Source organism: Mercenaria mercenaria, chromosome 7 (genome assembly GCF_021730395.1).
Source record: "Mercenaria mercenaria strain notata chromosome 7, MADL_Memer_1, whole genome shotgun sequence".
Classification (NCBI taxonomy): domain Eukaryota; kingdom Metazoa; phylum Mollusca; class Bivalvia; order Venerida; family Veneridae; genus Mercenaria; species Mercenaria mercenaria.
The window spans coordinates 78390325-78405302 of NC_069367.1; the positions used below are offsets into that span (position 1 = coordinate 78390325).

The following is a 14978-nucleotide window of genomic DNA, read 5'->3' on the forward strand; positions in this document are numbered from 1 at the left end:
CAAAATTGATTTTACCTAACTGTAACTTGACCTTAGACCTAACGACCTGGTTAATGCGCTCTGCAAATTGTTTTATTGCCAATAAATTACCTATATGCAAAGACTTAAGTCAATACCTTGAATGGTTATTAATCCCCCGCCGTGGCGGAGGGTTTATAGGAATGGTCTGCGTCGGTCCTTCCGTCCGTCCTTCCGTCGGTCCTTCCGTCCGTCCTTCCGTCCTTCCTTCCGTAACAAAATCGTGTCCGGTCCATATCTCCTAAACTCCTTGAAGGATTTTCATGAAACTTGGTTCAAATGATCACCTCATCAAGACGATGTGCAGAACCCATGAGTCAGCCTTGTCGGTTCAAGGTCAAGGTCACAACTCAAGGTCAAAGGTTTGAGCCTGCCATTTTGTGTCCGCTCTATATCTCATAAACCCCTTGAAGGAATTTTATAAAACTTGGGTCAAATGATCACCTCATCAAGACGATGTGCAGAACCTATGAGTCAGTCATGCCGGCTCAAGGTCAAGGTCACAACTTAGGGTCAAATGTTTGAGCCTTCCATTTTGTGTCCGCTCTATATCTCCTAAACTCCTTGAAGAATTTTCATCAAACTTGGGTCAAACGATCACCTCATCAAGACGATGTGCAGAACTTATGAGTCAGCCATGTCGGCTCAAGGTCAAGGTCAGAACTGAAGGTCAAAGGTTTGAGCCTTCCATTTCGTGTCCGCTAAACCCCTTGAAGGAATTTTATAAAACTTGGGCAAAATGATTACCTCATCAAAATGATGTGCAGAAATTATGGGTCAACCATGCCAGCTCAAGGTCAAGGTCACAACTAAGGGTCGAAGGTTTGAGCCTTCCATTTTGTGTCCACTCTGTATCTCCTAAATCCCTTGAAGGATTTTCATCAAACTTGGGTCAAATGATCACCTCATCAAGAACACGTGAGTTAGCCATGTCAACTCAAGGTCAAGGTCACAACTGAAGGTCAAAGGTTTCAGCTCTGTATCTCCTAAACCCCTTGAAGGATTTTCATGAAACTTGGGTCAAATGATCACCTCATCAAGACGTTGTGCAGAATTCATGAGTCAGCCATGTCAGTTCAAGGTCAAGGTCACAGCTAAAATCAAAGTTTTACCCTTTCACTATCCATAGCAGTGGCGGGGGATTTAGCTGTCCTTCAGACTGCCTTGTTATGTTATGCGCCAGACACAAAATTTGAAGGACAAATTTTACCTTTGGGCTCCATTTGTAAACATACACTTAGACCTATCGACCAAGTTCATGCGCTATGCACATTCTCCTAACGTTACCTACCTATATGCCAAATTTAAAGTCAATGACCTTAATAGTTCCGAACAAAAATATAAAGGTCAAATTTGACCTTTAAGTTCCTTTTCGTTTTCTGACCCCGATATTTCCTAATTTTGAAGAGTATTGAGAAAACATTCATGAAATAGTTTTCTACCGCCATGTCAATGATGTAAACTTGGGGTCATATCATTCAGGCGGAAATAAGTCAAATAAAGTATACATTTTTTATCTTTAATTTTGACAGAAATAAGATAATTCTAGAAGAAAATGTAATTAGATATTCAAATTTCGATTTAACAAAGGCCTTACACGCTATTATTTTATAATAGTGGAATTATTGGAGAGAAATGTTAACGCAACGACACATAAACCGACGTCACAAATGACGCCATATACCCGATATAAATGAAAATATATGACATAAGGTTTGTTTGTAACTAGGAAGACTTGTAGGGAGTTCAAAAATGAGTACGAGGGCCATGATGGCCATAGATCGCTCACCTGAAATTCACTGCTGGATTTAAATATTTTGGAACTAGGTCAATACTGTTAGATTATTTTCACATCGGCCTAGCGGTTTCAGTGGAGAAGATTTTCAAAGTAATAGCCATATAGGGAAACTATCCCCACTGGCAGCCATGTTTTTAACAAAACCGAATGGTTTAAGGATTTTATTAGAGGGTCACCAAAGGAACATTGATGTGGAATTATTTTGAAATCGAGCCAGCAGTTAAGAAAAGAAGTTTTTTATTTTTGTTATCTTTTGGTTTACATGGCAACAAGAATTCTGCATGAATGAGCGACATTTGAATGAATCTGAAAGCGGACCATCAAAAACACGTTCCTATGAAGTTTGATTAAAGCTTGACGGACGGAACAATGACGGACATCAAAAGATTCTAAAGCTCAACATGAGTAATTGGTGCTTAGGCGAGTTGCAAATGTCCGATTTCATAAATATTTCGGCTTTAATGTTTAAAAGGTAAAACTTTATGAAAAATGGCCTACAAGTGTAAATGTAAAACACTAAAAACATTATGCTCTCCTAATCCAAATCTTTTGAACCGCTCTAGTTCTGTAAAATGCAATAGGCTTTTGTTAAAGTGAAAGAAATGAAACAATGAGCCCCATACAAACATTCTCTGAAATCTGATAGCTTACGTGTTCCACAGTTCTTTGATGACCCGCAAAGTGTACACTGCTGTTGGTTAGGAGACGGGCACTGGCAACCACCGTCATCACAACATGCGCAGGTCTTTAGGGCTGGCTGGTGTGCACATGGACAGCCTGTCTTGTTACTGGATAAAGACCATTTTTAATAAGGAGATACTTTTATAAGATAGTGTGCTTCGTTCATGTTTGGATATTCAAACCCAGATGATACTTTTTATTGCAATTATTAACTGATAAAAATATTCATAAAACTTTAACATACTGACACATGTTCACAACTTTAACACTATCCATTGACTTTCGACTTCACGTTATACTACGCTACAGATACGGACACAATGACATTTCAATACAACGCGCATTAAACAAACATTAAATGTCTATCATTTTTTATTCGTAAAAGTCATTATTGATATTGACTACAATAAACAAACCCTGAAATGACGTTAATTCTTTAGCGGAAAAAAAGATAAAAACCAAGTGCATACACACTTAACCAAGTCTAGTTGATTACCTTGTCCATATATCAAATCTCTTGTATTCCACCCCACCAAGCGGTGCTATGGGTAATGTGATGGTTGCCTGTCCTACAGAAAAAATAGAACCCTTGACGTGCAACTTCGGAAAATTTTAGAAATGTAAAACTTGACAGCTTTGGTGTCTACCAACTTTAGAATTTATTTCTTAGAAGCATTTTTGTAATGTTCATTATTTTAAAAATGAAATGATATGATAAAATTTTAAGAACAGCAGACAAATAAGGCAGCCATTTTTGTATTTATGGTGTCGCTGTCCTACTGCAGAAGTACAAGTAATTCACATAAGACATATTGAAATGAAGAAGTACAATTATTAAGGAAGTGTCAGTTGCTTTTAAGTTTTGTTTATTAATTAGTAAACTATTAGTAAACTTATATAATTATTATTTTGTTTTGTGTATGGCAGCTTATTCGATGTTTAAATATTCAAACATTCCCCTATGATTTACCGTTTCTTTGAAGATCCTTTCACTCCATTCAATTGTTTACTAATTCTTACTTTTCTAAACATTTTTATGGTCACTCATTCATATGTATGTCCTTTTGATTTCGAACTTTAGGTATAACTTCTGTTTGTACGTAATTACAAAATATAAGCAAAAACTAATTGATTCAGTGCGTTTTTATGCTTCAGACATAAATTTTAAACTATTGATGTTTGCGTGCAATACGGGGAAGCAGGTCTATGAATCCTGGTGTCATGCGTTCGTTCGCCGAGCGAGGCCTATGTTCCTCGTGACGATGGATAGAAGATATTGTGTCTGAAATCATTTTCCTCCACCTCTGATTCATATTGGGACTTGTATGGTGCGGAATCCAGGAAGGTCAGTACTACTGAGGATAACTACCCGCCGTTAAATAACTAAAATACTGTTGAAACAAGGCACTAAACTCCATTTTAACAAATAACACAAATAAGTTGTACTTTGTATCATTCTCATAAAATAATATTTTCAGTATTATTGCTATCTGACCGCTCTGTGATTGATAAATGAGTCTTCATGCTCAATCAACTTGTAATATGTTTTAAAAGTAAGATTGTTCAAAAATCTATCAAATGTAACATTAAACCTTATGAAAACAATTATTCGAAATGTCAATACATTTTCTTCTACATACCCGCTTCAGATGTCCATGCTTGCTTGTTTTTAGTGGGATCACATTTCATGTTTCTATTTGCTGGGTTAATGTCGCCAGGCTTTCGGCAGTTGCCGTCAATCAGACATGTGTTCCCCTGTTAACAGACACATATCAAAAATATTCCATATTAAAACAATTATATTGCAGATGTGCAAGTAGAAACGACCAAATTAAGAAAGTTCCACAATATTGTTATACATGTAATAAAATTTAAATGACCCATTAATTCCCCGTCTTAACGACATATGTGTCATAAATTGTTTACAAAACATCGCTTATGCAACGCTTTTCAGTGAAGTATTGCAGTTCATTGACGCCATTGGCGGGGAAATAAATTGGTTTACTTCTGTAGAGGATTTAAACAAGACAGTCATGACGGCACTTTATCGCTTATCTGAATCAATAGAGAACATTTGTAACACATGAAATAAACGAAATGATAAACATGTGACCCCCTGTGCGGGCCAATTCTAACACCAGGGACAAGGTTTAAACAACCTTTGTGGAGAACCACTATATAGTATTGCTATATATACTGCTATACACTAAGTGTCTTACTACAAGAAGATTTTTTAAGCTTTTCATGTATAAATAAAAAAGCGGTCCCCAGGGCGTGACCAATTGTATCCCAAGGAGCACTGTCTCGGCAAACTCGGTAAATGACCACAATACAGTTTTCATGTCAAGTGTCTAAGCTCTAGCTCTTGTAAATTTAGACAAGTTGTTTTTTTAATTTTCTCACATAAATGTATTTATCATATATTTGACGTCGCGGAGTCTCGCATTTTATTATTTTATTCAACTCGTTTAATAAATTCATTACGAAAAGACCATCATGTAATATCCTTTATGTAAAACAAGTGAACCCCTGGGCGGGGCTAATTGTGACGAAAAGTGCACCATTTGGACAAAATTTGTAGAAACGATGCAACACGACAGAATAAGTCTTGATGTTCTTTAAGATTTTCTGACATAATTCAGTTCAAATTTCCACTACATGCTTAAAGTGAAAAGTGATTACGCCGTCTGGCGGCCATGTCATCAATTTAACTGGCTGATATTCCATCATAACAGCTCTGAGGGTCGGAAAAATTACGTATGGTTATTCTTTCTAAACTTGGCCAGTAGTTTCTGACAGCAAATATTTTTGAAAGTTCTTCCTAAATATATATAATGAAAAGATGCCACGTTTTTCGACGAATCGAAATAATTTAAGCAATTCAGGTACAGGGTCATACAAGGAACATTTGTTTGATATGTTTTTTTTTTTCAAATCGCACAGGAAGTCTCTAAATTTCCCATTCTATGCATACAGGTAAAAGTGACCATGTCTTCTGGTGGTCATATTTTTGACGAATTATTGTACCATTAACAGTCATTAAAATATATTTGCATGAAGATTCATTAAGAAACCTTCTATATACATTATAGGAAAAAGCGATCACGCATTTTATTTGATTTTTTTTTTTTTTTTTTTGACGAATCAGAAAACACGGAACAATCTTGGTAGAAAGTCACCCATGGAACACTTCTGTTAAATCATCCTGAAATCCTGCTTGTGGTTTCTAAGAAGACTTTTACATGGAATAAAAATTTTTGAAAATTTTAGTAGAGGACCAACCAAGGTACATCCTGGCCAACTTTCATCAATTTCTCCCTAATGATTTTAGAAATGTCGTTTGAAAACAAAGTGTGGACTGACGGACGGGCGATGTATGACGGACAGTGAATACTCAGAAGAGCTAAAAAAAGAATATATAAGAAGGAAAAGAGAAGAAAGGTAGGTTTTATGCAGGAGCGGATCAAGGATTTTTCCAGGGGATACAAATGAGGGTAAGTGCGGGAGGGGGTATCTGCTGGTGGGGGTACGGGGGCCTCCCCCAGAAAATTTTTGTTTCTCGGGGTCAACGGAGAGCGAATTTCGAGTGTTTTAGAGTAAAAAAAAAACACCAAGAATCTGAATCCCATCAAAAATGTAATCATCACTTCGAAAATAAAAAATCCAATATTATTTTACAAACTTTCCCATGATACGAAAACGAGCATAGTGAGAGTACGGATGAACAAGGATGAAAAAATCATTATTGGACTTGACTACGTTTAAGCCCCCTGCCAATGACTCGCCGGCTTCTAAAGGGTATTGCCATTATCGATGTGGATGTTTGCCGTTTGATCTCAAATGTTTCCAGTTCCGTCTAACCACGAGGAGGTATCCACTTTTAGAAGCTTTTATTTATTTTATGTTAGATATAGGGCTTGGGGTGTACCGTTCTAGACGAGCTCATTTATCCTTGAATTGAATTTATGATACACAGCAAGTTATGTCTAGATTCTCGGTGCCGCAGCACATAATATGAGTTTTGTACTGTTTGTTCAACTGTGAGAGTGCAGCGAATTCATTTATTCTTGAATTGATTTTACAATAGTACTATACACAGCAAGTATTGTTTAGATTCACGGTGACCGCAGCCGCAGTACGTTATTATATGACTGTTGTACTGTTTGTTCAACTGTGAGAGTGCAGTTCCAGTGAACATCAAGATCAGCCTGCTTGCAGTTTTTTGAATAAGTAAATTTGTTTGTGACACATTACCTGAATGTGGCATGACTCTCCAGAGTCCCTGCAACTGAGGCACGTTGAATCTGTCTTAACGACCTTCACCTCGTTACTATAAAGATGACCATCATTTGTAATAGACATATTGTAACTGATCACTGTGTGTCCTGAAAGAAATTAGCATATCAATGAAAATGTAAAGGTTGTGAAACCTTCTGCCTAATTGATGCACAACAGGGCTTATGGCAATTTGGACTTAAGTGTAGAAAAAGCTATCTGTCCTATTTTCAAATTTTCGCTGGTTCTCGTGGCAACACACATTTGCGTACGTATCATGAAGACTGCTAGCCTAAAAGTAATTTTATTTCTTATGTCGAAAAACTGTCACTAATTCAAGGGCGACAACATGATGTAACCGTTGAGCGGTACATCTTGTGACTTTACACGTACTGAGGTTTCAAGATTGCCCATGTAATGGTATCTTCACTGCGTAAACAGTTAAACAGTTGACCGACGGACGACAAAAAAGGACGATCACAGTAGTTCAACCATTAATTCTCAGTCCTCAGGAGTGCTTTAATTGCAGACAATCTGATGTAATATACTGATTAAAGAATTTACAGCAACAAAAATATATCATTTAAGCTAGCAACTTTACGATGTCTATAATAAAATTATACCTCCAACTGTCTGCTTAGCTGGGAGTTTGCATCCAATGTTGTTCATATTATTGTAGACAACGCCTGTCGTAAACTGTCTTCCAGTTGCCACAAAACCAGCCCCATCAAACTAGACAAACATTGAAATTAAATAATATAAATCAACCTGTTTTACGATCTGTGTGCATTGAAGAACAACTTTCGCTTTCACGTATCAAATATTGACTTAAAATAATGGATACATAACTTAGTTTTAACAGATAAAGTAAAATTGTTCTTACAGAAAATGTAATGGTTTAGTTGCATTAGAAAATATCATTTGACGTCTGGTCCTGAAACAAACCACTTGGGCTTTTCTTGATGCAGTGAATCGCAAACTGATTGTGACTTATCAAAAAGTACATGTAGTTGTAACAACTTTAATGCTTTATGAATCCAAAATTGATTCAGTTTTACAAAAGAGAAAATATAGTACAATTTGTCGAGATCTGTATTGAAAATTAATGAAATATAACTCTCAAAGCTTACTGAATTTAAAATAGTGCCATATAGAGAGCTTAAAATTCTGACATCCGTTCCAATATTTCAATATTTCAAAACATACAAAAAATTATTGTTTTGTAAATAATGTTAATAATATTTTAACATTGTCAGTTGTAGTCTAGAAAAATATTATGAAGAAACATTAAATAAATCTGCAAATATATATCAAATCTGATCTGATACAACCTACATATTATAAAAGATTTATTAACAATACTTTAGGCAAGTATTTTGTTCTTAACTTTATTTAGTTGTCACAGATATTTTCAAAATTTTCCTACAGCATCTATCTGCAGCTAGTCACAGATGGATCATGCTTTTTATGTAAGCAAACCTTTTGAAGGTATATCTACTTAGTATACAAGGATTTTAATAGTATTATGTCAGTGACTTAGTCATCTTACAAAATATTAGGTCTTAGAATATGTAAATGTATAGAACTAGTGTATAGATCAAATTGTCTCTTAAAAAAAGCCATACGTATTTTTAAAATATTTTAGTAATGCATTCTTTTATCATGCTGTACGCATGAAGAGACATAAATAAAGTGAACATGCTGTACGCATGAAGAGACATGAATAAAGTTATCATGCTGTACGCATGAAGAGGCATTAAATAAAGTTATCATGCTGTACGCATGAAGAGGCATAAATAAAGTTATCATGCTGTACGCATGAAGAGGCATAAATAAAGTTATCATGCTGTACGCATGAAGAGACATTAAATAAAGTTATCATGCTGTACGCATGAAGAGGCATAAATAAAGTATTTGACTCGACTTCGTTCCGTAACAGTAATTACTGACTTGTTTTTTTTTTTGGTGGGGGTGGGGGGGGGGGGGGGGAGAAGTGCGGTACGGGGGTTGGTATTAAAAATTATATACATGAACACAATTTTCAAAAACAAACCCTGAATTCCTCTATTTTGCACGACAGTCTTGAATTATTGTACATGTTGTCTCCAGCGACAAACACGGTTTCGCACGGTCTGGTTGTGACGTCGCATAACACGGATCCTTCAAAGTCGCTATAAAACAACAGAACAGAAATAAAATAATACAAAACCGCATAATCAGATGTAGATAACGTTACAAAAGTAATAGTTGGGTGTCAGTAAACCACTTCTTTCACATTTACATTGTGACGTCACATAACAGCGAAAAGCAATGGTCAAAAAACAAATACTAAAACAACGCGGCATCACAGCATACAGTAACTACAGTTACTATAAAATCTAGCTATTAACAAGCACAAAGAAATTTCCGTTTATATATCTCCTCATAATTTGCTTGCTGTTAAGGATGTAGGATCAAATTTTTTCTTCAGTTAAGAATTTATTCATACTCTATGAGCTTGAAGAAGTTTCCAAGACAACTTAGGGCAAAAAAGCACTGGTCATCGCACTCGATTTGATTTTATAGGGCATTTTCTTTACCCAATGTTTAAGCATTTCTAAAATGAAGTAAAACTGAAAAAAATATCCTACTTAATGTTATAGGGATTTCCGGCTTTACACTATATACTATAAATACAGGGTGATATCAGTAACATATAAATAAGCATATATCACACTAACAAATCTTTTTCATTTTCACATGTTGGCATGATTACCCCACCCACTTATTTTTAAATAAACAAAATATATTTAAATCTAAAAAAATCTGCTGTTAAGATTTTAAAAATATTTCGCTGCCTAAATGACACACAAAAATGCTTCAAATGTACATTTTGGGCAAATGCCAGCCAAAAATAAAGGTGAAAATTTGTTTTTTGCAGGAAGTAGAATCTGTTAGATTTAATGGTACATTATTAGTCATATTTTAATTATTAAGCATTGATTTTTGGCATAAATTTTGTTAGAAAGAAATATTTGCTTTTTTTTTTTCAAAATGGCGGATATCCTGACAAAAGGAAAACGCTGGTACCTTCTTAAACAGCCATATAACCCCTAAAATCAATGAAAAACGGTCACCGCATCATGCTTATATCAGTCTACCTAATAATATTATATATTTCCGGCGGAGTTCTGGTGTTGATTTCACAACCGTCGCCAACGAAGCCACTTGTGCAATGACAAACGCCGTGCACACACGCCCCGTTTCCGGAACAATCGTTCGGACAGCGGTCTGTTGCTATAAATGCTGGAAGATTGCCGTCTTTGTCATAAAATGAAGAATTTCTCAACACGGCATTGACACATGAGGCTACGGCTGCTCCTAATGCGCTGTTGATGAATGATCCGTCGTCAAAATACTGAAAAAAAAAGCATTTAAGTTTTAACATATAATTTATATATCTTAATGCTGGAGGTATTCCTCAGACAAGCGATATAGGTCGTTGCTGACTCGGAATCACCTAGACATCTCCATTTCACAATCACAATCATTTTTTTATTTTATTTTTGTTGGGTTTAACGTCGCACCGACACAATCATAGGTCATATGGCGACTTTCCAGCTTTGATGGTGGAGGAAGACCCCAGGTGCCCCTCCGTGCATTATTTCACCACTAGCGGGCACCTGGGTAGAACCACCGACCTTCCGTAAGACAGCTGGATGGCTTCCTCACATGAAGAATTCAACACCCCGACTGAGGCGCGAACCCACATCGATGCGGGGCAAGTGATTTGAAGTCAGTGACCTCAACCATTCGGCCACGGATGCCCCCAGAAATAATCAAATAATGTGGTAGAAGGTCAGTGCTTGTACCGCAATGCCAGAAATAAGGAATAACGAGCCATCTGGTGTCTTCATCCACCAAAATTGTAGAATTGTCGTCAAATAGCGAACAATATGAAGCCATATTTATTAGAGATACTTTTGAGAAAAGCGCATGTCTCCCACAACTGCCCCTATGAAAAATGTCTAGTTTCTCTAGATGGCTTAGATGAATGGACCCAGTTAGACGGCTTGGACGAGTGGACTCAATCAGTAATTCTAGGGCCATAATTCAGAAGTGCCTGGGCGGATTTGGCTAGTTATCGAACTTGGCCGAGGTCTTATGGTCAAACATATTTTGTTCAAGTTTGGTGAAGATCGGATGAGAAATGTTCGACTTAGAGTACGGACAAGCTTTGTGACAGACAGACACACAGACAGACACACATACTGGAGTAAATCAATATGTCTCCAACACCACTGTGTGGTGGGAGACATAATTAAAGTAAAACTATTTTTCTGTCCATGAAAGCATGAAACAGACCAACATTTATACAGCTATCACCGGACAAGATGGACTGTCATGACTAAATAAGGTCTAACCTTGAAATCCTCGACGCATGTCTCTTTTACAGACGTGAAATCCATACCAACATGTGTGATACACTGTTGTATGGTTGAATGCTTGCTGAAAGCATCGTTACAAGCTTTCTCTGCATCCACTTTCGTTTTTCCATTTTCTGTGGGGAAATCTCTCAGCGTCGGTGCGTATGCTGTAAGTATGAAGTTTTCCTGATTGTTAATGTCAAAATATTCTAAAATTAGTTTTAAAATAGCAAGTGTTGAACGTTTGTTCTGAACAATAAGGCATATCTGCCTACGAAGTGGGAAAAATAAAATGATATTCGCATGCACATTAACCATTTTACTCTTAACGCAAGAACAAATATGATTATTATAACAGAAGTTGAATACACCTAACCAACAAGCAAACTTACACAGGCCGTAGTCAAAGAAGTAGTGTATCGGTGCATTATCATCCCCTAGGTTTCCCGCCGCTCTTCTTTTACGGCCTGCCGCATTATTTCCTTTCCCTCCGCCATTTAACGGTATGGTGCATGCTGGGCATACGGTCTAAAACAAGAATAATTGTGAGGAATGAAAAATCATTAGAACAGTGGTAAATATTGTTATTATTAGTTTACCTTACAACTGACAAAACTAGTCCACGTTCCTTTTTCTACATTTTACTCGAATCATATCAATGTACGTATTTAGCGTAGAAAAAAGAGCAGTTACGAGATGATAAAAAAACTTGACAAACACATACATTTTTATTCTCCTGTTTAAAACATTCTAAAAGACTTAATTAACACGTTTCTTCTTATTTGAACTTTAAGAAATAATACGGAAACAGAAATGTGGTTTAGATATTTAAAAGCTAAGAGGTTATACGTCTCTCGAAATACAACACAATATATTAACATAGTTTATAATTCGATGAAAACAGTGTCTTTCTGTATGATTTTATAGCAATCTGACTTAAGTACTTGATCTTCTAAACGAAGATCTGAGAACGACCCATTCACACACGTCTTCTGTATATTTTGGATTTCCAGTATTGCTATTTTTATTTTAACCAATTAGACGACTTGTTTGAATGTCAAAGAGTAAGAAAAATGTACAGTCATTCCAGGGCTCGAACCCGGGACCCATCGCTTACAAAGCAAGTGACCTACCGACTGAGCTAACCGGCTATCTGACACATTACGACATAAGAATTGTAAATATCAAAAGTCAAGGCTACAGGTAGATTTGCAAAATGTTGTAAGTTAAGCTCTGATTGGCTAGCACAAGGGTCGTCAGAACGAGGCTATGAATAGGTCGTTCTCAGATCCTATGCGTAGCGTAATAGGAGATGTACTTTAGTCAGATGGGATTTTATAGCATCTGTCAAACATGTATGATAACGTAAATGTGCCGTCTCAGACAGAAAAAAACCTCATTCGCCAACATAATCTTTTCAAAAATCGAAGTGCCTTACAAAGGGACCATGTAAGGTAAGTTGAAACACCACGTTCTATGTGTTTATCATAAGTTTCAGTATTACATTCAGTCAGTGAAAACATTTTTTTATACGTTAACATATCTTTTTGCACAGCCTTTCGGATATTTTAAATTATTTCATTTTGAAGGATGGGATAAAGGATCATTTTACAGACGATACAGATGAAAGATAAGGCGGAAATAACAACACAGCATGTTAGATTGTACGGACATAAAGGAAGTCAAAACGCGTAAAAGAAGAATGACAAAATTACAGCTGACCCAAAGTAGCTTTACATTCATATAGCATAAAGTGAAACCCTCATATACATTTATCAGTTAATCAAAATAGAAAGTATAAAGAAATGAAAGCAGTGTGACACCTCTTGGAACCGCAAATTTCCTAAAATAGCCGGAAACTGTGACTGTGTGTGTTTGTGTGACTGGGGAGTGAGTTGTGGCAGAGAAGAGTGATAAACCGCACTTGTAACATAACAGCCACATACATACCCCAACTTCAACAACTTGTTATTCGAGACAAAGATAATAAACTATTCTGTTTTTTGAGCTATGCCATTCATACTATGCATAGTTGTTAAAATCTTAAGGTCACTGGAAGGCATAGATGACAGGATCTTACATAGCTTCACAATTACTTTAATCAGATAGGCTGGACATCAGTACGAGGACTATTGTGTAACTTTATTGTAGAATTTCCGAGGCTGAACATAATCAATTGTAAGTTGTTAGTACTTGGTATTATCTCTAAAATTGTGAAATCATGGCTACAAGAGCTGTACTGCTGTTTAAAGAAGAGATGAAGGCCTCAAACATTATAAGGTTAAACGAAACCCTTGTTTAATTGCGGAGTTTCAGTACTGTTAAGAGACGCATTAGAAAGAAAAGTAAAAAATGTAAACTTACGTGTACAGCCGGGGGATTTTTTATATTATCAAATGTGCAGTCTACAATGCCCTTTTTCTGGTCGCAGTTACAATAGTAGATGTCATTGTTCCATTTTGGGTCAGTCGGAATGTTTTCTTTCAGGTCAAACATCGATGATCCTATAGGAATCCTGCAAAAAAGCATTTATGGTAGTAAATACCGCTAGGAATTTAGAGTCCTGAAGACAAAATATTTTCCTTCAGCTTAAAAAATAATGACACTGTAGTGATCCTGAAAACAAGACCGTCATAACGGTTCTATATCACTTACCAAAGTTTCACAGTACAATCGGGTATAAAACTAGAAACATTTCTGCCGAATTACATTGTAAACTGGCCTGCACAATTTTCCGTTGGGAAAAAACTAGACTGTCCCGAAAAATCAAGATGGATGTTAACACATCTAGTAGCAATTCGCCTAAGAAAATTTCTCTGATGTTATTTCAAAATCGACCAGCTGTTTATATTAAAGGACAAATTAGAATTATTTGAACAATCTTGTTAAAGAGTAACGTAATAAACATTTGACGAATGTATGAAATTTGTTTAAAATCGACCAGGAGGTCTGAGAAAAGATGCCGTTTGAGGTAGGTAATCAATCAGCACTTCAAAACGGAAAGAAAACCCTCAAGTTTTCCCCAGATAAAATGGCATTTTCATGTTTTATATAAGCTAGTTCTGTTTTTATTCCATTTATGTAGACCTACATCTGACATTTTGGTAGCATTTTCAAATAGATGACACTTAAAGAAATGTAAACAATCTTATTACACATGTGTTCGTATCCACATTCTAGCTACGGAGGTGTACTGCGAACAATAGGAGAGAATGAGTTACTTTACTGCATACGAAACAAAAAGTCCATATGTCGCCGTGGATCAAGAAAGAAAATACAACTCCAGGGGAGGAATGAACTAGTGGAATGGCAGAAGTGTTTAACGATCAATATGAGGTAACATTAGAAAACGATATAAACAATAATTAAACGGAGCCAGGTGGTGAGGGAGGCGTTCTAATAAACTAGATCAAGAAGTTGAAATTCAAATTTTAAAAAAGAAAAGGAACATGATTTCCATTGTTTCATTTTTGGAAAGGGTGTTTGAGGGATAAGAAGAAAAACCAGAGAGTGTACATAACGGGGTTGGGTTAGAACTTGATGGATATGGCTGAATAGTCTCAAAATACGATGAGACATGTATTGTCAGCCAGATACAGTGAAGCCGAGAAGCGTGCCATAAAGCTCCAATTAACGCCATAACAAAATCTGATCCCAGTGACCTTAACCTTTGGAGTACCTGACCCTAAACTAAATCCTTATGTGAGGTGTAATAAGTATGAATACAGAAGGTATGAAGATATAGTAGCATTGAGAAGCTTTACCCTGTTAATTTCTAAAACGGACTTGTCCTTCATTCA

The 14978-nt window shown here is 36.3% G+C and overlaps 1 protein-coding gene across 1 annotated transcript in view; it reads right to left on the reverse strand.

The window, feature by feature from the left end:
- LOC128558677 (von Willebrand factor D and EGF domain-containing protein-like) overlaps positions 1-14978 on the reverse strand; it is a 54489-nt gene that overhangs the window by 1708 nt on the left and 37803 nt on the right. The window contains exons 15-24 of the mRNA XM_053548716.1: positions 13543-13693; positions 11571-11706; positions 11176-11345; positions 9913-10169; positions 8826-8943; positions 7396-7504; positions 6752-6882; positions 4138-4252; positions 2994-3066; positions 2468-2604 (exon numbers count right to left, since the gene is read on the reverse strand). Coding sequence (XP_053404691.1) covers positions 2468-2604; positions 2994-3066; positions 4138-4252; positions 6752-6882; positions 7396-7504; positions 8826-8943; positions 9913-10169; positions 11176-11345; positions 11571-11706; positions 13543-13693 — 1397 coding nt within the window. The remainder of the gene's footprint in view (positions 1-2467; positions 2605-2993; positions 3067-4137; positions 4253-6751; positions 6883-7395; positions 7505-8825; positions 8944-9912; positions 10170-11175; positions 11346-11570; positions 11707-13542; positions 13694-14978) is intronic.